This window comes from Zea mays, chromosome 3 (assembly GCF_902167145.1).
Source record: "Zea mays cultivar B73 chromosome 3, Zm-B73-REFERENCE-NAM-5.0, whole genome shotgun sequence".
In the NCBI taxonomy this organism is placed as follows: domain Eukaryota; kingdom Viridiplantae; phylum Streptophyta; class Magnoliopsida; order Poales; family Poaceae; genus Zea; species Zea mays.
Window position 1 is genome coordinate 237,811,313 of NC_050098.1, and position 21,877 is coordinate 237,833,189.

General features: G+C 47.0%; 1 protein-coding gene and 1 long non-coding RNA gene across 2 annotated transcripts; one reads left to right on the top strand and one right to left on the bottom strand.

Moving 5' to 3' along the window:
• Positions 1 to 419: 419 nt before the first annotated feature.
• LOC103651695 (pentatricopeptide repeat-containing protein At5g65560) lies at positions 420 to 8,083 on the bottom strand. Its single transcript, XM_008677400.4, has 5 exons — positions 4,616 to 8,083; positions 3,321 to 3,441; positions 3,107 to 3,226; positions 2,473 to 2,703; positions 420 to 2,364 (listed from the first exon to the last, which is right to left on the bottom strand). Exon 1 carries the CDS (start codon positions 7,583 to 7,585, stop codon positions 4,622 to 4,624), a length of 2,964 nt encoding a protein of 987 aa, XP_008675622.1. The 5' UTR covers positions 7,586 to 8,083; the 3' UTR covers positions 420 to 2,364; positions 2,473 to 2,703; positions 3,107 to 3,226; positions 3,321 to 3,441; positions 4,616 to 4,621.
• On the top strand, positions 7,739 to 19,790 carry LOC109943298 (uncharacterized). The gene is made up of 3 exons (XR_004857440.1): positions 7,739 to 8,161; positions 10,290 to 10,351; positions 19,309 to 19,790. It is a non-coding gene; the product is annotated as an uncharacterized lncRNA (long non-coding RNA).
• Positions 19,791 to 21,877: the final 2,087 nt, after the last annotated feature.

Here is a 21,877-nt window from a genome sequence, read left to right on the forward strand (position 1 = left end):
ATCCTATGTCATCTAGTGTGCCGTCATTTTGGTTGCAATAACGAGATGAGATGAAGCAGAACGATCTGTATGCGACGTTGTATGGTTCAGAGTCAGGATTGGTGCAGATCCATCCCTAGAGAAATATTCCCATTTGATGACGCCCCTAGCCGTCTCTTTAAAATTGGAGCGACAGAGCCATCTTCCAAGGGACGGGACACCTCACATACTGTGCATGCATATTTATCACTTCCATCCATCCAACTAAGGCTTACTCTCAGGGGCGAAGCCAACATTTGAGATTGAGAGGGACAAATTAGATTGAGGGGGGCTGTTAAGAGGTATTTTACATTATTTATATGGTGATCAGCTAAAAAAATTAGTAGCTTCTATAGAATTTGTAGAAGATTAGGGGGGACATTGCCCCCCTGTGCCCCTCCCTAGAATCGCCCCTGCTTACTCTAACAACGTCCGGTATACCATTCTATCCGCTAACTATCCATCCATCCAACTAAGGCTTACTCTAAGGCTAGCTCCAGCAAGGGACCTTAAAGGGTCCTCTACCCTAAATATAAAGGATCAAATAGTCATCTACGCTCTCCAGCAGCGTCCTCTAAACAGTCCTCTAAATTTAGAGAACACTGCTAGATTCTCTATATATAGAGTTTCTCTAAACGGCTCTCTATCCATTTAAATACTTTAAATAACCGGTTTAGCAAAACTAAAATATGTACAATACATTTGAGAGTACGACAAATACGTATGTACAAAAAATAAAAAAAAGAATATCTCTAATATCTAATATAGATATTTGAGTATAGAGGACGTGATTTAGAGGGCGTTGTTGGAGAGAAAAGAGATATAGAGGATGAAATCTTTTAGAGGAGACTGTAAAAGACGGATATAGAGAATAGATACGACAACGTCCGGTATACCATTCTGTCCGCTAAACTTAGCGATCTCAGCCTCGATTTCGTTCTCCAGCAGCAAACGCTAAAAGAGCCGCTAAAGTAGCGGACTACTCGCACGCATGCTATAGCACTCGGTGTCCGCTATCCCAATTGTGGCGCGCGAGGCAGAAGCACCGTACAAGAAGGCAAGCAGTTCGTGCGGCGATGAAATAATTTATTCTGTTAATTAAGTTGGTATATTAAAGAAGATGAGATATAGAGGATGAAATAATTTATTCTGTTAAGAAGGCAAGCAGTTCGTGCCTTGAAGATAATTTGTAGCTGTCGTGCCGGAAGCATCAGTGATAGCAGCTGAAGGTTGTAAGCCACTAGTGGAGTCGTCCACACTCGTTGCCTGGGCAGCGAAAGCAGCAGTGACTCCTAAAGTGGTTTTACTTTCATTAGACTTGTCATCAGTGCTGTGGGCAGGACTGTTCAGAAGGGGCTCTTCCTTGGCAAATGAAAGACACTTTTCGTTACTTAGGATCAATGCTTCAAAAGGAGGGAGACATCGATGAGGATGTCAGTCATAGAATTAAAGCCGGATGGTTGAAGTGGCGACAAGCTGCGGGTGTCTTATGCGACCACCGGGTGCCACGCAAACTAAAAGGCAAATTCTACAGGACAGCAATCCGGCCGGCTATGTTGTATGGAGCAGAATGTTGGCCCACTAAAAGACGACATGTCCAACAACTAAGTGTGGCAGAGATGCGTATGTTGCGCTGGATATGTGGCCACATAAGGAGAGATCGAGTCCGGAATGATGATATACGAGAGAGAGTAGGAGTGGCGCCAATTGAGGAGAAGCTTATGCAACATCGCTTGAGATGGTTTGGACATATCCAACGAAGACCTGAAGAGGCACCAGTGCATATCGGAATAATTAGGCGTCCCGAAAATGTGAAGAGAGGTAGAGGTCGACCAACTTTGACGTGGACAGAGGCTGTGAAGAGAGACCTGAAGGAGTGGAATATTGACAAAGAGCTCGCCGCAGATAGGAAGGGGTGGAAGTGTGCAATTCACGTGCCAGAACCCTGATTGATAGTTTCGCTTTTCCTCCTTAATCGTTTGACCTTTTCTTGTGTCCATTTTAGATCTTGCTGGTCCTTGTGGGTTTTATCTCTTTTATGTGTTTCCCCGTTTCGTTGTTTTCGGTTCTCCTTTGCCTTTGTTTCCCTTTTCTGTTCTTTGGGGGTTGAGCTCTGAGGTTTTCATACGGGGTTTCATCTCTAGCCTACCCCAACGTGCTTGGGACAAAAAGGCTTTGTTGTTGTTGTTGTTGTTGTTGTTGTTGTTGTTGTTGTTGGTCCTTCTGTGGCAGCAAAACATCCTCTGGAGTGGACTCCTCTCTATCCTTGAGGGTCTTTTGTACCAGCATCTTGAGAAAATTCATCACTTGGACTGCATACATCAGTGCAGTCAAAGGATCTGCCATCTGCATTGTAAGTTTGCTAATAGTTAGCACGCATAACCGTTCCACTGCTCGGGGTGAGGTATATATTGCTAGTTTGCTAATTGCTACAATATTAGCACAATGCAATACCTGAGTCGTATTTGGCACAAAAACCATAGCAATATTGTGATCATTCATCTTGTTTATCTGTTCTTCCTGGACTACATCATCCATCAGATTAACAGCCTAGTCAAGCAAAGCTGCTTCAGCTAGTGGAAGACATTTCGATACCCAAGCACAGTCCTCTTCAGATTGGCATTGCATCACCTGTTCAGGTGGGATAGAGTCCAGTACCCCCCTCGGCATTTCTCTGAACCAGGCCTGAAAAGAGATGAAAACTTAAATTGGCCGAGAACATGCTTTTGTCTTGCCGAATAAAAGTGACTAGCTTGTGAGCATAAACAGTTAATGTCAAATAAGTTGACCAAACTCCTTGGCATCTCCAAAAGCAAGATTATAATCTACAACAAATATTGCTAAACGGCACGATCACAGAACCATAATCACAACTTTGTATGCAATGGGAAAAAGTTAGAGGCAATATCATTGTACAAGAAAAAAAAGAGATGGTCAAATGTGAAGTCTGGATTCTCTGGCAGGTGTTGACATGAAATTTCACCAACAAAGGTAAGCACGATCTTTAATAAAAACAGGTGATCAAGAAATAGACGTTTCCCATAGAATGATTATCATTGTATAAGCTACATGAAAGAAATTAGCTTACTTTGATTAGACCTGCCAAACAGTGGACATCAACGCCATCAGGAACAATTCCATTATTTAATTGGTCTCTCACAAATTCTTCCTGGCTATTTTCTGCGTTTATTCGGAAGATACCTTCTGCCTGACAGTACAAAATAAGGAAATACTTATTTGATCAGAAATAAGGCTTCCAAACACTGAGGGCAAAGAATCATAGAAGATCCTAAAACACACACCTGAAGACCTCCATGTTCATAAAGGCATCTCTGCATCATCAAGAGGATTGTTGGGACACTGTTTCCTCGGGAATCATAGGAACACTGCATTGATTCTGACGAAACTCCAAAGACACTTGCACTGCATATCAGGTTTAAATCAGCCAATGCATAGGACTAGCCAAAGTAAACTTGTAATGGAAATAACAATTTATGTTATCATAAAATGCATATTAGCACTAAAAATCAAGCAAAACATATGTGACTTTGAAGGTTAAGGATATGCCACATGAACACGAGCACGATCCTTCACTAATTCAAATTTTAAATGTATATGGTGCTGCAAAGAATATCTCCAATTATCAGGTGTTTTTTATTGATCATATACTAGCAACCCTCGAGTTGGTTGTGCCACTTTATCTTCTTTTGGAGCACTAGGCACCCATCCTTCTATAAAGCAGAACTAATATAGAACCCTTTCGTTTATTCTTTTTAGCCTAATGCTGAAAACCGACAACTTGGAACTCCCAATAAGAAACATGATACATGACACCTATGCACTTTTCTTATAGTTTGCGTCCTGTTCCTATAATAAGTCAGTAGTATAGCAAAACACAAAAAATAATATACCAAGTATTTGAAGCCAAGGTCTACTGTACGAACAATAGATGAAGGATAGAAAAAGGTAAAAACCAAAGTAATTTGCAAGTCTAGAGAAAAAATAGCGAATAATCTAATCAATACAAAATATGCCATACATAAATCATGGAATCCCTAGCAACTTTCCAATCTTACTAATGACAGATGATGTAACAATCAACTTTATGTACCTAGTACAATCGGAATAATTCTTAGATGAGGTAAGCAAGTACAGAAAAATCATGGATGCTACAAGATTGCATCAGAGAAATGATTGACCAATTGTTTGATGGAACATGGGAAAAAACACAGAAATTATTTCTATGAACAGTTGCGGTCCAAAGCATATCCACTATCAGAAGACATGCCCATTTCATCAACCGTAGTTCAGATCCTGCTAAGGCCGCCAACACGAAAACCAACTTCATACTTCATAACACAATTCAAATGAAACTCAAATTCCACTTAAAATTTTGCTTTTTCAATGATATTTCAGATCAAGGGAGCATGGAGGCTGTAACACAAACAAAAGGGACTACTTTTCAAGGATCAAAACTATATTACGGAAACGAGCATGCCATCAGATGACTCAGATGAAATGGATGCTTTCGAAATGTCGAGCCTGACACACAGAAAAAAATTGTGCACAGTAGGAAATGATATAAAATGAAATTTACCATCGGTCAGGCAGCTTCTCCTCTGAGTTCGCTGACCACACTGCCAGAAGCCTCACGAATGCTATCAGTCAACATTGAATATGACTCAGAGTCAATCCGACAGTGTCTATTATCCATAGCAGCCAGCAACTGTGAACAAAAATCCACATGGCCAGCTTTGAGCAAACCATCATTCAAAATTTTCCATGCAACTTCATTATGATTATAGTCCATCCCAAGTAAGTCACAGAACAGTGATTTAGCCCTGTCATAGTCCCCCTCATCACAGAGGCCTACAATAAGGTAGTGGTAGGACTCAAGCTGAGGCTGAAACCCAAATTCTATCATGTCGGTAACAAATGACACAGCCTTTCCAAAGAGCTTGATATCACAACAACACTTGATAAGCATTGTGTATATCTCTTCATTGGGAGATATATCTTTTCCAAGCATATGATCAAGAAGCACACATGCTTCTTCTAGTCGTGTTGCTTTGCAGAATCCTGCAATGATAGAACTGTATGTCACTACTGTAGGATTTAAACCATGCTTCATCATCCTTTCAAGAAGCTGCCAAACCATGTTCAGTTCAATCCAGTTCCACATGCCAGATGTGTCTACATAGTGAGCATTGATCAAACTCATTTTTAGAAAATGTTTGAGCAAAAGCCAATAAGTCCAGCAATTTGGCTCACATGATGCATCCACCATGCGCTTCAGAGTAGAAAATGCACGATCAATATATCCCATATGACCACAACCATTAATGAATATATTATAGGTTACCACATCAGGTGTGACACCGTCTCTTTCCATTTCCCCAATTAGATGCTCAGCCTCCTCTATTCGACCTATCTTGCAGTACGAGCTAATGAATACAGTATATGTGGTTGCACTAGGCTTATGTCCTGATGAAATCATTTCATTGAACAAGCTTTTAGCATGGTCATGCTTCCCTTCTTTGATCATTTCACTGATAATTATTGTATAAGCAACAATGTTACACTTGACTCCACTTACAGTCATCTGATCCAGTATAGACAAAGCTTCATTCAGTTTTTTTTGTTTACATAATGCCTGCAACAATACACTATATGTGTACAAATCTGCCTTACAACCCTCATTGACCATCTTCTCTATAAGGACGGCAGCAAAGTCAGTATTGCCTGCCTTGCTAAAACCATCAACTAAAGATGTATATGTTACCTTTGTGAGGACGACTCCCTTCCTGACAAGAAATGAATAAGCTTCTTCAGCTCTTCCAGACTTGCATAGTGCATCAGTTAGGACATTGTACGCTTGCTCATCAGGTGTCAAGCCATTCTGTTCCATCATTTCAAATAACCTGAAAGCATTATCAAATTCATGTTTTTTGCACTGGCCTTGAATCAGAGTAGTATAAGTGATAACACCAGGAGTTATCCCATCCTCTTGCATTTTAGTTATTAAAGCCATTGCCTTATGAAGCTTTTTATCCTGAATTAACCCATATATCAAAGAACCATAAGTCCAGGCATTTGGATGGCAGCCTTCATGTTCCATCAATTTGAAGACCTCTAGTGCAGCACCAACCATCCCAACCTTGCAATACCCATCAATTATAGAAGTGTAAGTGACAACATTAGGAGCTAAACCATTTGCAAACATCTCATTCAGCGTCTCTTTAGCCTCTTTTAATCTACACTTCTTGATGAGGACATTAATCAACACTCCATATGCCTGTAAATCAAGCTTGCAATTGCTTGATATCATATTACTCTTTACCCTGAGTGCATCATCAATCCTTTCAGCCTTGCAATACCCATTAATCAGGTTAGTGAATGTGATAACTGTAGGTGTGAAGCCCCTTGCAATAGCGCCATTCAGCAATTCTTCGGCTTCGTCTAGCTTCCCACCACATAGGCCATAAATCAGACTGTTGTATGTCCAGTCATCTGGATTACACCCATTTTGTTCCATCAGTGCTTTAATCCCCAATGCATCCTTCATCCTTCCTGACTTACAATACCCATCAATCATTGCATTATAAGTCCAAACACTTGGTACCACCCCTCTCAAAGGCATTTCATCAAGCAACCCCCTGGCATCATGAATCCTGCCCTCCTTACAAAGACCTTTTATCAAGAGTGTATACGTGTGCAGATTCAGGGAGCACCCATCGTGTACCATCATGAACACAAGCACAAGTGCCTCCCTTACACACCGTGCTTCACAGAGCCCCTGAATCAAAATGGTGTAGGAGTACTCGTTCCTCCTGCAACCCATCAGCGGCATCATCATGAGTAGCCAGCAAGCCTTTCTCAAGTCACTTGTTCGGCAGTACCCCAGCAACAGTGCATTACATGTGTATGTATCCATCTGCATCCCAGACTCCCTCAACAAGCAGAAATACCGGTGTGCTATGGCGAGACTGCCCTTCTTGCAGTATGCCATGATCATAGTGTTGTAAGTCACCGTGTCTGGCAACAATCCCTCCTGCACGAGGTGCGAGTACAGCTTCCCCATATACTCCGTCATGTCGAATCGCAGCAGCGACCTGAGCGCCAAGTTGTAGCACTTTGGGGACAGCACGAGTCGCTTACCACCCACTCGACGGATTGCCTGAATTGCGTCGACGGCCTCGCGCACGTCCTCTGCGGTGCCGGAGCAGCTAATCATGGAGAGGACGAGCTTGTCGTAGTTGGCGGGCGCGCGGCGGCGGGCGAGGAGCTGGAGCAGCGCGGCGTGGGAGGCGGCGGTGTGGCGGAACCCGGGGCGGCGCGCGACACACTCGAAGAAGGCCAGAGCGGTGGCCGGGTCGAGAGGGGACACCGGGGCGCGGAAGAGGTCGGCCACGTGCGCGGCCGTCACGGAGGGGGACAGCCGCTTGTAGGCGCTGCCCTTGTTCCAGCGGCGCGTGGAGAGGACGCGGCCGAGCTCCGCGACGATGTCCGGGGTGGATGTCGAGGCGACGGCGGCCGCGGGCCGGGGGAGGGGCGGGAGGCGGCGCATGGTGGCGGCGGCCTTTAGGGTTCTGCGGGGCGGCGGCGACACGGAGGCGGAGGCGGCGGCCGCGGCGAAGCGGAACGAAATGCCCGACTCTAATTCCGCTCACAGCTGCTACCGTTGGATGCGATATAAATGTCCCAGGTTTAAAATATGCGTACCCTTTAAGCACAGGATACGTTGCCAAAAAGTATGCTCAATCCCGTCGACTCGTAGGATTCGGTCTGGCAGCCGGCGACCGGCGGCCCTCCCTCCCTCACGCAGCACGCTGCGCCGTCGCCTCCACCCCACCCTCCTCTCGCCTGCCGTCCTCCCCTGCCGCTGCGGCGCCGTCGTCGCCTCTTCCTGCAACGCCGGGAATCGATCTGTTGCGGCCGCTTCTCTGACGTCGAGAGGAGGACGGCTGCGCCATCTTCTCCACCACACCGCGCCCGTCTTCACCTTCGCGTTCACGCAATGAGGATGCCCAGCGGCGGGCCGGTGTGGATCTGACTATCTGAGGCCACCACCGCCTAAGCATCGCCCGATCCTGTTTGTACCCTGTCAACGGCCACCAGCCCACCACCGTTACAGACCCGCTCGGTGAGCACTCTATTCTCCCTGACGAGCCTCATCCTTTCTTGCGTATTAGTATCACTTTGGTGCCAAACTTTGAAGCGTAATTATCTAATTATGCGAATAGCTGGAGCTACTTATTAATGCATACACATAGCTTCAAAGATGACTAATCGGACATATGTTTATCTAATGTCAAATATGCAACTAGCTGCAGCTTACTTAGTTATGCATACAGCATACAAATACCTTCATAGATGACTAAAACGTAAATAGAGTTGAAATTACCAGTTTATGAACTGATGTGACTAGTATATTCGACGATTAGATACTACTCACTCCGTTCTTTTTTATTTATCGTGTTTTAATTCAAAAATAACTAACGAACGACAAATATTCGAGAACGGAGATGATGCTCGCCTGTTGCTTCTTTCTAACTACGTACGAATGTCAATTATTATCAGGTTTGATCCTGGCCTTATCCAAAAAAAGCAACGCTAGTTGCCCCTGTCACTGCAAATTCACATTATGTTATGTTCTACAATTTATACTGCTTGCCTCACTCGTATTGGTCTTGTATGTTCTATAGTTTGCCTATGATAGAGAATAAACATATCAGAAAAATGTAGCTTTCATTGACAAACATGATTTTCATTCTCATGCCATTTATTACGATGAGAATGAATTATCTAGAGGATTATTATTCACACCATGCTAGTCTACTTTGTAATAACACTGCTCGGCTCCACGGTCCATTGTGCCGAGCAGTGGGACTCGCTGGCGCGGACGTGCTAACGTGGCACTGAGCTCGGCGCAACAGATTTTGGAGCCGAGCTCGGTAGTAAAGGGCCGCAATGGCCCTTCTCTTCCCCGCGCTTCGCTTTTGTTTGAAGTTTCTGTCGCCGCCCCTGACCCGCCTCACCGCTGATCATGCGCCGCCCGCTCACCTCCGTGGCACCGACTGTCCATCTATGGCGCACCATCGAGGTCACGCACTGCCACCGCCCCTGAGCCGCCCCGCCACACGCGACCCACCGTCGGCCGTGAGTTGGCCGCCCACCTCCGGCTCACCGTCGAGGCCGCACGCCGTCGTCGCCTTGCCGCGCCCGCCGGTCGCCATGCACGGCCACGCGCCACTACTCGCCGTCTTGCTAGGTATTTATTTATCAGATTTTTTTAGTTTAGTTAGTTAGTTAGATTACGAATTTTGTTAGTATATACTTAGTTACCAATTTTGTTAGTATATATTTATGGCCTGTTTGTTTCAGCTTATAGATTATATAATCTGGATTATAATCTAAATTATATAATCTAGATTATAATCAAGACATATTATAATCTACATGTAGTTGTTTGGTAGTCTAGATTATACAAATGTAGATTATTTATAAAGACAACAGTATCCTTATTTATTTATTTGAGGTGAGGAAAGAAGGATGGCATATATTGTAATTTCTATTTACATAACCATGGGTAGTGGGTCTTTTGCCAACAATAATCTCAAATAAGCTACTCTTGAGAAGATTATGAGATTATCATAATCTAAACTTTAGATTATATAATCTAAACCCATAATCTAGGTGTTTGTTTACGTGCTGGATTGTTTGTGTTGGATTATATAATCTAGAGAGATTATAATCTGAAACAAACATGGCCTTAGTTTAGTTAGTTGAAGGGCGGGCTTGATGTAGCGGTAGAGCCTATCGTCTGTAACCGTAAGGTCTTGGGTTCGAGCCCCAGCCTCTGCATATTATGCGGGTAAGATTTGACGCTTAAAAGTACCGTTCTCCAGACCCTACACAGTGCGGGAAGCTTACAACACTGGGTACGCTCTTATATTTAGTTTAGTTAGTTATATTTTTGTTAGTTAGTTACTTAGTTCGTTTAAGTACATACTAGCCAATTTGTTAGTTTAGTTAGTTTGTTAGGAAATTTGTTAGTTTAGTTAGTTAGTTAGTGAACTAGCTAGCTATTTAGTTGTTAGTATATTTAGTGAATGTGCATGTGTATGTCAACCATCGTGTTGTTTTCTCTGTTGTTCAGTGTGCATGTTAGTCATGGTGTTGTTCGTTTCTCTGCAGGTTTTAGAAACCTCACCATACAGGGAAGGTGCTACCCAAATTTTTACTGAGAGTATCATGTTATTTTGTTTTAGATAGGAGGTCGTCCGACTCCACCGCCACCGCCACCGGCAGTTTGACTCCATCGTGACCTCAGGTATACCTTTTTCCATACAATATTCATAGATTATATAACTCTGTTAGACAGTGGCGGAGCTCTATAAAATTAATGCCCCGAGCCACTCTACAAAACTTGAAGGTTACTTTAAACAACCCCTAATATATTGTGCGGCTAAATATACCGCTAAAACAAAATATACCACAAACATAGACTAAGATAGTATTTATCTTAATTCAGCATATAAAAATACAATAAACTTGATAAAAATATAAAAGTACCTAATTAGAGAAGATTTGGTCCTTCCCCGCCTCTGATAACTTCATCAACATTAGCACGCGAATTTGAACCTACACATTACAAGTTAAATATTTATATAAAATGAAAGATACAACATGATAATATAACTAATGATAATATTTAGCTCGTTGTGTCGTTGTTCACTAGTAATAAAAAAGAAGCTGAGAAGAGCTTTACCGCTTACAATATAGTGCTAGAGTTGGAGCATGGAGGCTGGAGGGCTGGAGCGCCGCCCAACGTTGGCCCTGGCGGCCTGGCCAGTTGGCCGGACACAGCGGCTGAGCGCCGGACACAACGACTGACTGGCTGAGCGACGGAGGACGTCAGACGGACACAGGCACACAGCGGCTGAGCGGCGGAGGACGTTGGACGACGGCGAGGAGCCGAGAAGGCTGGACCGCTGGGGCGATTCTAGGGAGGGGCACAGGGGGGCAATGTCCCCCTAATCTTCTACAAATTCTATAGAAGCTACTAATTTTTTTAGCTTATCACCATATAAATAATGTAAAATACCTCTTAACAGCCCCCTCAATCTAATTTGTCCCTCTCAATCTCAAATGCTGGCTTCGCCCCTGCCGCTGCTCCGGCCGCCGGGCAAGGTCACTGCCCGCTGGATGGCTGGACGACGAACGGCAGCAAGGCACACGCCGCGCGTCGCGAGAAGCCAAGCAGCCAAGGCAGCAGGCGAAGTAGCAGCCAACCTAACAGGCCTTTGTGGTTTTGTGTAGCCCGTTAGGTTTTTTTCTGGACCAAAATTCTATACATATATAAAAAATATTTTGGCTACGACCTGGCTCGTGGTTCAGGTAGCCCAGGCCCAATATTCGCCCCTGCTGTTAGATGTGGTTAGTTTTTAGTTAGTATATAGTTCTTAGTTATTAAGTAACTATTATTTAATTATTAGTTAGTAAGTATTTAGGTATTAGTAGATGAGATTAGTATATAGTTATTATTAGTAATGAATTCGTCTTTGAAATAGATGGACAAGCTAGTCACCATATTTCATGGTGGAAGTGTGGAGGAAGATGTTTATGGGAATGTTAGTTTTGATAGAATAAAGAAGGTGACAGTGATATTCGAAGAAAGGCTGTCGTTTAGCGAGATTTTCGCTAGGGCTTGTGATGAGTTTCATTGCAATTCAAACGACCCTGGCATTTCAGTTGAGGGTTTAGTGCACCATGGTGGATCTGGAATAATATTCCGGCGGTTGATCTCTATTGGCTCTGAAGATGACTGGGTGAAATATGTCAAAATTGTGATGAAGAATGAGTTTCAATGTTTGGATCTGGTCGTGCGAAAGTTATCCATTGATCCAGTCAGACATGTGTGTTCACCTCTCGTAGGGTTACCTCCAGAATTGCCCAATGCATCTCCTTCTGAAGCTCCTTTGCCCAACCATCCAGAAGAAGTGCTTGTTGTGGCCGATGTTCAATCGGCCACGAATGAAGTTGAAATTCTCATGCAGTTCGTGCTTATTGTGGGGCCTACAACCCTGTTGTCGCCCCCCATGAGATCCCTTTGACCCAGGATCATCCTAGTAAGTGTCTTTGTGTCATGTGGGGTCTCCCCTACACCCAAAGACAGCGCGCCAGGGATTTTCGATGGGCCGCTGAGCGCGCCGCGTCCAGGTCCAGCGCCCAAGAAGGAAATTAGGAACAAATTATTGGATAGGATAAAAAGAGAAAGAATTAGATCCTAAATTTAGGAGTTTGTTAGATCCTAAAGTTTAGGAGTTTGTTTCAGAAATAGATTAGTGGCTAGAATAGAAAGATAAGAAATTAGATCCTAAAGTTTAGGGGGAGTTGTTGCAAGCCAAGGCTATATATATCTGTAATCGGCACTTGAGGGAATTGAACAAGAATTTAGTCATCCAGTCGTCTTCCTCTTTTCCCTGTCAAGCCGACGGCTAGGGGGTATAACCCTGCCGGCGAAGACGGACCGAGACTACGAGTTGCGGAGTCGAGGGCCAGCTACCTTAGGAACCAACTCCCTTGACAACCTGGTATCGTCGTCACGTCGATCCTCTTCCACTCATTCAGATCAGTCCTCCACAGCCACCGCGCCCAAACTCAGCCATCCACCATCACCACAGTCCTCTACTGCCTCCGCCCCGCAGCCGCCAGCCATGGTCGATCCCACTATGAAGGACATGATGGAGATGCTCAAGTCCATCACCACGGAGATGTCCACCATGAAGGGCGACATGGCCGCTCTGAAGGAGCAATCGGCTTCGAGTCCGAACATCGGCGGCCGCTCAGATGGGCAGCGCGATCTTGATCGCCCCCCTAGATTCCAGAAACTCGATTCTTCCCCCACTACGATGGCAAGTCCGACCCATGCTCTTCCTCAGCAGGTGCGAATCGTACTTCCACCAGCAGCGCACCATGCCAGAGGAACGCATCTGGATGGCGTCGTATAATCTAGAGGACGTCGCCCAGCTCTGGTTCATGCAACTCCAATAGGACGAGGGCACACCACCGTGGGGTCGTTTCAAGGACCTTCTAAGTCTATGGTTCGGGCCGCCATTGCGCTCTGCCCCTCTGTTCGAGCTGACAGAGTGCCGGCGCACGAGCACGGTGGAGGAGTATGCCAATCGAGTTTAGGCCCTCCTGCCACGAGCAGGTCGTCTGGAGGAGAACCAGCGCGTTCAGCTCTTCACAGGGGGGCTTCTGCCGCCGCTGAGCCACGCTGTCCGGATCCATAACCCGAAAACACTAGCGGCGGTTATGAGTCTAGCCCGGACTCTGCTTCGGACTCTTCGCCTCCTCGGACTCCGCTTCAACTGCAACGAGAAATATTTTCGGGGCCACAACCACACATGCCGCCGCATCTTCTACGTGTAAGGGGTCGAGCTCGACGCCACGGACGCCGCACCCGAGGCTGCTGAACACGCTGCAGATGCCCCGGTATTCTCCCTGCATGCCGTCGCGGTTGTCCGAGCCTGTGGCACGATGCAGATCCGGGTGAAGGTGGGCGCGGCGACCCTGATCGCTCTCCTCGATATCGGTTCAACACGCAATTTCATCGGCGAGGAGGCGGCTCTCCGCACGAATCTACAGGTCCGGGCTCGACCAAGGCTCACGGCGCGGGTGGCCAACGGGGAGCGCATCGCATGCCCGAGAGTCTTGCCGCAGGCGCCGATCTCCATTGAGGGTGTTTCGTTCTGCGTCGACCTCTACATCATGCCACTGGCGGACTTCGATCTGGTCCTTGGGACACAATGGATTGCCACCTTGGGGCCGATCGTCTGGGACATCGCCAACCACACCATGCAGTTCTAGCTCCAGGGACGCACGGTCCACTGGTCCGGAACCACGTTGACCGCGACATCGCCCTTCAGTGTCACCACCGGCAGCGACCAGCTCCTCGACGCGCTGCTGGCTCACTTCACCGACATCTTCGCTGAGCCCACGGGTCTACCTCCCCAATGGGACCGTGACCACCGCATCATCCTCGTTCCCGGCGCAGCTCCGGTCGCAGTCCGACCATACCGGTACCCGGTGGCTCACAAGGATGAGCTCGAGCGGCAGTGCACAACCATGATCGACCAAGGCATCGTGCGGCGAAGCGAATCAGCATTCTCCTCGTCGGTTCTCCTCATCAAGAAGCCCGACGGGTCATGGCGGTTCTGCGTTGACTACCGTGCGCTGAACACGCTCACCGTCAAGGATGCATTCCCCATCCCAGTCGTCGAAGAGCTGCTGGACGAGCTCAATGGCGCCCGGTTCTTCACCAAACTGGACCTACGTTTGGGTTATCACCAAGTGCGCATGAGGGTCGACGACGTCCATAAGACGACTTTCCGCACCCACGACGGCTTGTACGAGTTCCTGGTGATGCCATTCGGCCTCTGCAATGCGTCAGCGACCTTCCAAGCTCTCATGAACGACATATTGAGGCCCTTCCTTCGCCTGTTTGTCCTTGTGTTTTTCGATGACATCCTGATATACAGCTCCACCTAGGCGGACCATCTACGTCACCTACGCACCGTACTAGCGGTACTCCAGCAGCACCAATTGTTCGTCAAGCAGTCCAAGTGTGCCTTCGGGGTCCCCTCCGTCGCCTACCTCCGGCATGTGATCTCCGCGTCCGGGGTGGCCATGGACCCCGCCAAGTTATAGGCGGTTCGCGACTAGCCTCAACCACGCTCGGCGCGCGCGGTTCGGGGTTTCCTGGGGCTAGTCGGCTACTACCGCAAGTTCGTCCACGACTATGGCACCATCGCCGCCCCGTTGACCGCGCTCCTAAAGAAAGAGGGCTTCGCATGGTCAGCGGAGGCGACTGCGGCCTTTGACGCGCTCAAGGCAGCGGTCACCTCGACGCCAGTCTTGGCCCTTCCGGACTTAACAAAGCCGTTCGTGGTGGAATGCGACGCCTCCACACACGGCTTTGGCGCAGTGCTCATCCAGGAGGCACATCCCATTGCTTTCTTCAGCAGACCGGTGGCACCACGACATCGGTTGCTTGCGGCCTATGAGCGAGAGCTAATAGGACTGGTCCACGCCGTCCGCCATTGGAGGACATACCTCGGGGCCAGCGCTTCACAGTTCGGATGGACCACTATAGCCTGAAATTCCTCTTCGATCAGCGCCTCGCCACCATCCCACAACACCACTGGGTGGGAAAGCTGCTCGGCTTCGACTTCGGCGTTGAATATAAGCTGGGGTCCCAGAACACCGTGGTGGACGCCTTATCTCGCAGAGAGACGCTGGAGGAGGGGGTTGTCCTAGCCGTCTCGGCACCGCGATTCGACTACATCACACGTCTGAGGCACGAGCAGGAGGCTGACCCCGCCCTGATGGCCCTCTGGGACGAGTTCGCGGCCATCACCCGCGGCGAACCCTGGGCCATCATCGACAACCTGCTCACCTACAACGGCATGCTCTACGTCCCTCCGTCATCACTTGTCCTCCAGGAGATCCTAGCCGCCGTACATGGTGACGGCCACAAAGGCGTACAACGCACCCTCCACCGCCTCCGGCATGACTTCCACTTCCCCGACATGCGCCGCATCGTCCAGGACTTCGTTCGCTCCTACTCCACCTGTCAACGATGCAAGACCGAGCACCTCCACCCGGGCGGCCTCCTGCTGCCGCTACCAATTCCGTTGGGTGTCTGGACAGACATCGGCATGGACTTCATCGAGGCACTACCGTGTGTTCGCGGGAAATCCGTCATCCTCAATGTGGTGGATCACTTCAGCAAGTATTGTCATTTCATTGCCTTAGCTAACCCATACACTGCTGAATCGGTGGCCCAACATTCTTCTCTGACATTGTCCGCCTCCATGGCGTGCCCCAGTCGATCGTCTCGGACCGGGACCCCATCTTCACGTCTACCTTCTGGAGCGAGCTGATGCGCTTAACGGGCATTAGGCAGCACATGTCCTCGGCGTTCCATCCACAATCGGATGGCCAGACGGAGGCCGCCAACCGTGTCATCGGCATGTACTTGCGCTGCTTCACCGGAGATCGCCCGCGCGAGTGGCTTCGTTGGCTGCCGTGGGCCGAGTACACCTACAACACCGCCTACCAGTCTTCACTCTCCGACACTCCATTCCGGGTGGTCTACGGTCGCGACCCGCCATCCATCCGATCATATGAAGCGGGCGACACTAGGGTGGCTGCGGTCGCCAAGACGATGGCAGAGCGCGAGGAGTTCCTGGCCGAGGTCCACGACCACCTAGAACAAGCTCAAGCAGTGCAGAAGCGCCACTACGACAAGTCCCACAGACCAGTCACATATGCCGTGGGTGACTGGGTCCTGCTGCGGCTGCGCAATCGGTCGATTGCTTCTCTGTCCCAGGCATCAAAGGGGAAGCTCCAGCCTCGCTTCTTCGGTCCATACCGCATCTCAGAAATGATCAATGAGGTAGTTGTACGGCTGGAACTACCGGCCCAGGCCAAGCTCCATGACGTCTTCCATGTCGGCCTCTTAAAAAAATGGGCGGGCGCGCCGCCAGACGTTCCCCCTCTGTTGCCCGAGGTGCACAATGGGGTGTTGGTGCCTGCTCCAGAGCTTGCAGTGCGCTACCGAGTGGCTCGTGGCGTGCAAAAGGTGCTGGTGCGCTGGAAGGGCGAGCCGGTTTCTGCAGCTACATGGGAAGACCTTGATGACTTCACCGCCAAGTACCCATCCTTTCAGCTCGAGGACGAGCTGGTCGTCGAGGGGGGGAGATGTCATGTGGGGTCTCCCCTACACTCGAAGACGACACGCCAGGGATGTTCGACGGGCCGCTGAGCGCGCCGCGTCCAGGTCGAGCGCCCAGGAAGGAAATTAGGAACAAATTATTGGATAGAATAAAAAGAGAAGGAATTAGATCCTAAATTTTAGGAGTTTGTTAGATCCTAAAGTTTAGGAGTTTGTTTCAGAAACATATTAGTGGCTAGAATAGAAAGATAAGGAATTAGATCCTAAAGTTTAGGGGGAGTTGTTGCAAGCCAAGGCTATATATATCTGTAACCGGCACTTGAGGGAATTGAGCAATAATTTAGTCATCCAGTCTTCTTCCTCTTTTCCCTATCAAGCCGACGACTAGGGGGTATAACCCTGTCGGCGAAGACGAACCGAGACTACGAGTTGCGGAGTCGTGGGCCACCTACCTTAGGAACCAACGCCCTTGACACTTTGTCATTCTATTCCTTTGTATCGTTAATTCCTTTGTTGAGACTCTATTGTAATATTTGCTTCTTGGACGCAATGCAGGAGGTCCACTGGTAGCTAATGTTGGTTATATTCCTCTGCCCCTATCATCAAATATGGATCACATATGCAGGGCCTCAAATAGTGTTAATGTTTAGATTGAGGATGAGGAGGAGCCATATGAGGCTGCACGGGCCATAGATTCTGATGACGATCGTCTGGTTCAAGAATTGACCAAGCTAGAAATGGAACTCATCAGACGTTTGTGTCCTGAATGTGACCCTATAGTTCATGAATTTAGCAATCTCAGTCATTCCCATGGTGCATATGCAGAAGGGCGAGATGATCAGCCGTTAAGAGGCTCCTAATAACTCTGACATCATTGAGATTAAGAAGGGCTTGATCTTCAAGGACTTGCCTACATTGAGAAGATGGCTACAAGAATATTCTGTGAAGCATAAAAGACCATTCAAGGTGAGGACATTCGTATGCAGAGCGACGTTACACAGTTGTGTGCGAGGTGTCAGATTGCAATTGGAGGGTATGTGCCCGCAAGCATAAGGCAACTGGAAAGTTTAAGATCACAAAAGTTGTAGGTCCACACACTTGTGCCCGGATAGAGTTAAACTCTAAGCATCGACAGTTGACATCTACCCTCATTGCGAAAAGACTTTTGGTGACATTGAAGGGTCATCCCAATTTAAAAGTGAAGTCAATTATGACCATGACTTGGGAGTTGTTTGGTTATAGGATCAAGTATGGGAAAGCATTGAGGGCAAAACAACGGGCATGGAAGATGATATACGGGGATTGGGAGGAGGGTTATGAGAAGTTGCCAGCATTGTTCAATGCAATGAAAGCAAAAAACCCATGCATGCATTATGAGTACATCCCTAAACCTAACGAATGGAAGGATGACAGAGAGATATTCTTCTGTGCTTTCTGGTGTTTCTCGCAGTGCGTCGAGGCCTTTAGACATTGTCGTCCTGTGCTCTCTATTGATGGTACTTTTCTGCTTGGGAAGTACAAGGGCACATTATTGGTAGCCATTTCATGTGATGCAGACAACGCATTGGTTCCTTTGGCATTTGCTTTGGTGGAGAGGGAGAACAAAGATAGTTGGGCTTGGTTCTTACGTCTTGTTCGGATCCATGTTGTGGGTCCTGGTCGAGAGGTTGGTGTCATATCTGACAGACATCAGGGTATTCTTAGTGCAGTGCAAGAAAAGATTCCTAGATACGCACCCATGCACCATAGATGGTGCACTCATCACCTAGCAGAAAATCTGCTTCAAAAGGATCGTACGAAGGATAACTTCCCTCTATTTGAGGAGGTCTATCGACAACTTGAGGTTTCGTTCTTCAAGGACAAGTTGAAGAAACTAAAAGCTGCAACAAATGTTGAAGGTAAAAATTGGATTGCTGGATTGATGAGGGAACCCCAGAAGTGGACAAGAACATATGACGCAGGTGGCTGGAAGTTCGAGTTCTAGACTAGCAACATGGCTGAGTCATTTAATAGTGTGTTGAAGGGTATACGTGCCATGCCAGTCAATGCTATAGTAACATTAACTTTCTATAGACTTGTGGCGTGGTTTAATGAGAGATACACACAGGCAAAGGAAATGCAGACGCGAGGTCAGAGATGGGCACCTAAACCAACAACACATCTTCATAATGCAAATGAACGAGCCAATAGACATGAGGTACAATGCTTTGACGAGGAGTCGGGCAAGTACGAGGTAACAACGATGGATGACGCAACTTCCAATGGTGAGGTGCGGCCTTTGAGGTCATATGTTGTGCTACTTAATACGTTCTCGTGTGGTTGTGGTAAACCTAGACAGTACCACTTTCCATGTTCTCAATATGTTGCCGCTGCACATTATCACAACTTTGCATTTGAGAGTAGGATTCCTTGGGAGTTTAGTATGGAGAGCCTAGTATGTACCTGGAGTCCCCGTTTTGAGCCATTTCTTGACGAGTCACAGTGGCCAACGTACACCAGTCTGACATACATTGCTGTTGCTCGTTGTGGTGGCTTGACTAGCGCAGCAGTTGACAGGCTCCTGTGCAGCTCTAGGTCGACACTCCGCAAGGAGTTGGACCTTCCACAGCCGCACAAAGCTCATCACGTTTGACAAGGGACACATTTGCTGACGACGACGATGAGGATGATGATGACGATGACGACGTTCATGTGCGTCACGACGAGATCGGTCTGTCCCATCTACAGGTTGCTCCAGTCACCGAACCGTCACAGCCTACGCCACGCAGACGACGACCACGTGATCCTTACACTCCAGGCACCGACACTCTTGAGGCCAAGTGTAAGACTAGGAGGAAGTGAGGTGGTGGATGTCTTCTTATTTGGGATGTGCTATGGATTGTTTCTGATATGGCTGTGATTTGGACTATGTGCTACGCACGGCGATTTGGACTATTTTTTGTTTTAGACTATGATTTGTGCTATGTACTTGATTTTGTACTATGTGTGATATGGACTACGTATGATATTGTCTGGTTGTTTGATGTGATATATGTTGATATCATATTTGATGTGATTATTATAATTGTGGTTGTTAATAAAACAAGGGCAACTCTTGTGAATTTTTTTCGTGATTAGAAAAACATGAAGAGTACAATACAATGTAATAACAAAGTAAAATACAAAGGTACTACAAAGCAATCAGATGGCAAAATCAATCTGAAACATAATCTATAAGAAACTCGTCGTCAGAGTCATCCGTCACACAAATCTTCAACGACGATGTCGTTCCACTTGCTTGATTGTTTTGCATTTCCTTCTTCCTTTCTCTTGTAGTAAGCTGCTTCTGCCATATCTGCAACCTGGGAAAATAGCTTACTCTCACCCTCCACTTCATCAGCCTTTTGCTTGTAATAAGCGGCCTTTGCTTCATTGACGGCTGAGACATAAACTCGTCCTCCTCCTCTTGCACGTGTAATCCTGTCTCAGCTAGCGCGATGAGCACACACAACCTTGATGTGTTGTCCTCCTCCCCCATCAGCTCCACCCTCACCATTTTTTCCACAACGTATCTTGCACGAGCCTCGTCTGCGATATAGTTCACGGTGTATCCAATCTTTGCAAATAAATTAAGACAAGTAAGTTAGCAACGACAACACAAATACAATGTGCGAGCGAAAGCAACACATGTTTTTCTCACTCACTTGCAATCAGACAACCAACAAGATTCCCCAACATCTATTTTTCGGCTCTAGCGGCCTCCATTTCCCTTGCTTCCTGTGCTCTCTTCTCATTATCCGCCTTCATTCTCCTTCGCTCTACACGCATCGGGCTATCACAATCCTGTGATTCGGTATACCTACACATTTCCTGTCTGCGATATTTGATGTAGGAATCGACCAGCTGAGATCCACATCACATCTTCTCTCCCACGAGTCTCTTCGACCTAATCGTATGCATCACCTTGTCTTTACCAAAGAATGTCTCCCAATTGCATTTTCTGGTCTCCTACACAAAACAAACAATAAGTACGGATGCAACAATACATCTCATGCCATCAAGAACAAATGTCAACCCCTTCGTAATCTACCATATGGCCACAAAAATACCCTACATCAAGCTCCGAAGGAACTAGTCCATACTTAGTTTCAACACAACATTTGCAGAGTACAGGATTGGACTTGCACTCTTCCGCCCGCTCATTCTTTTTCTTCTCCTTTGCCTCTGGCTCAGGCCAATGGGACCTAGGCCCATACAACCACTCTCTAAAATACACCTACGTCCATCGTATGGTTGCAGGAGGATACATTAGTAAATTTGTGGCAAAACTGACAAAATTGTGAACATATGTTGTGCACTTACATAATTACTATTGGGACACAGGAAGTACTGCGCAGTCTCCAGATATATCACAGCACAATCTCCGCAGTCGCATCGATGCGAAGACGTCAGTCGTCTATCTGTGGCTAGGTTCTCCTCTGTCATTGGTGGTGGGTTCGGTGGAGGCACCCACCGCTTAAAATGCTCTCACGTATTCCTCCCTCCCAACCAATTATCGAAAAGGAGATACCGAGGGTCAAACTTATCAATACCGTCGATCCACTGGAAAAAAGCACCTCTCATGATCCTACAAGAATGGAACGAAACATTAGTACACATCTATAAAACGACAAAAATAAAAATGTGAAAAACTACATACGTTAAAACGACCACATGTGTAGAAGCAGTGAGCAAGCGTGTCTAGATGTCTGGATTAAAATACTCATACCGACTGACCACAGCCACAATTAGGTACATGAACATTAGAAGGAACATGAGCATCCTTGTTAGATGCATTGAAATATAACTCTCGAGGACGACCTCTCCTCTGCCACAACATCTCCCGATACATGTCTTCCATCTACGAAACTATTTTCTATTACCCCTAGAGATATACCAGAAATGATTTCAACTTATAAATAACATGGTACTCATAGTTTCAATACCCTACATATTTTTTAAACCCACGATTCAAAAACTATCTAAGAAACCTTTGTTACCATATCAATCATGTCTTAGAAATCATTTTTTTCTCTCGAACGCGCAAGAGAGCTACACATCATTATATATTAGAGAGAGAAAAGAGAGGTCTTACAA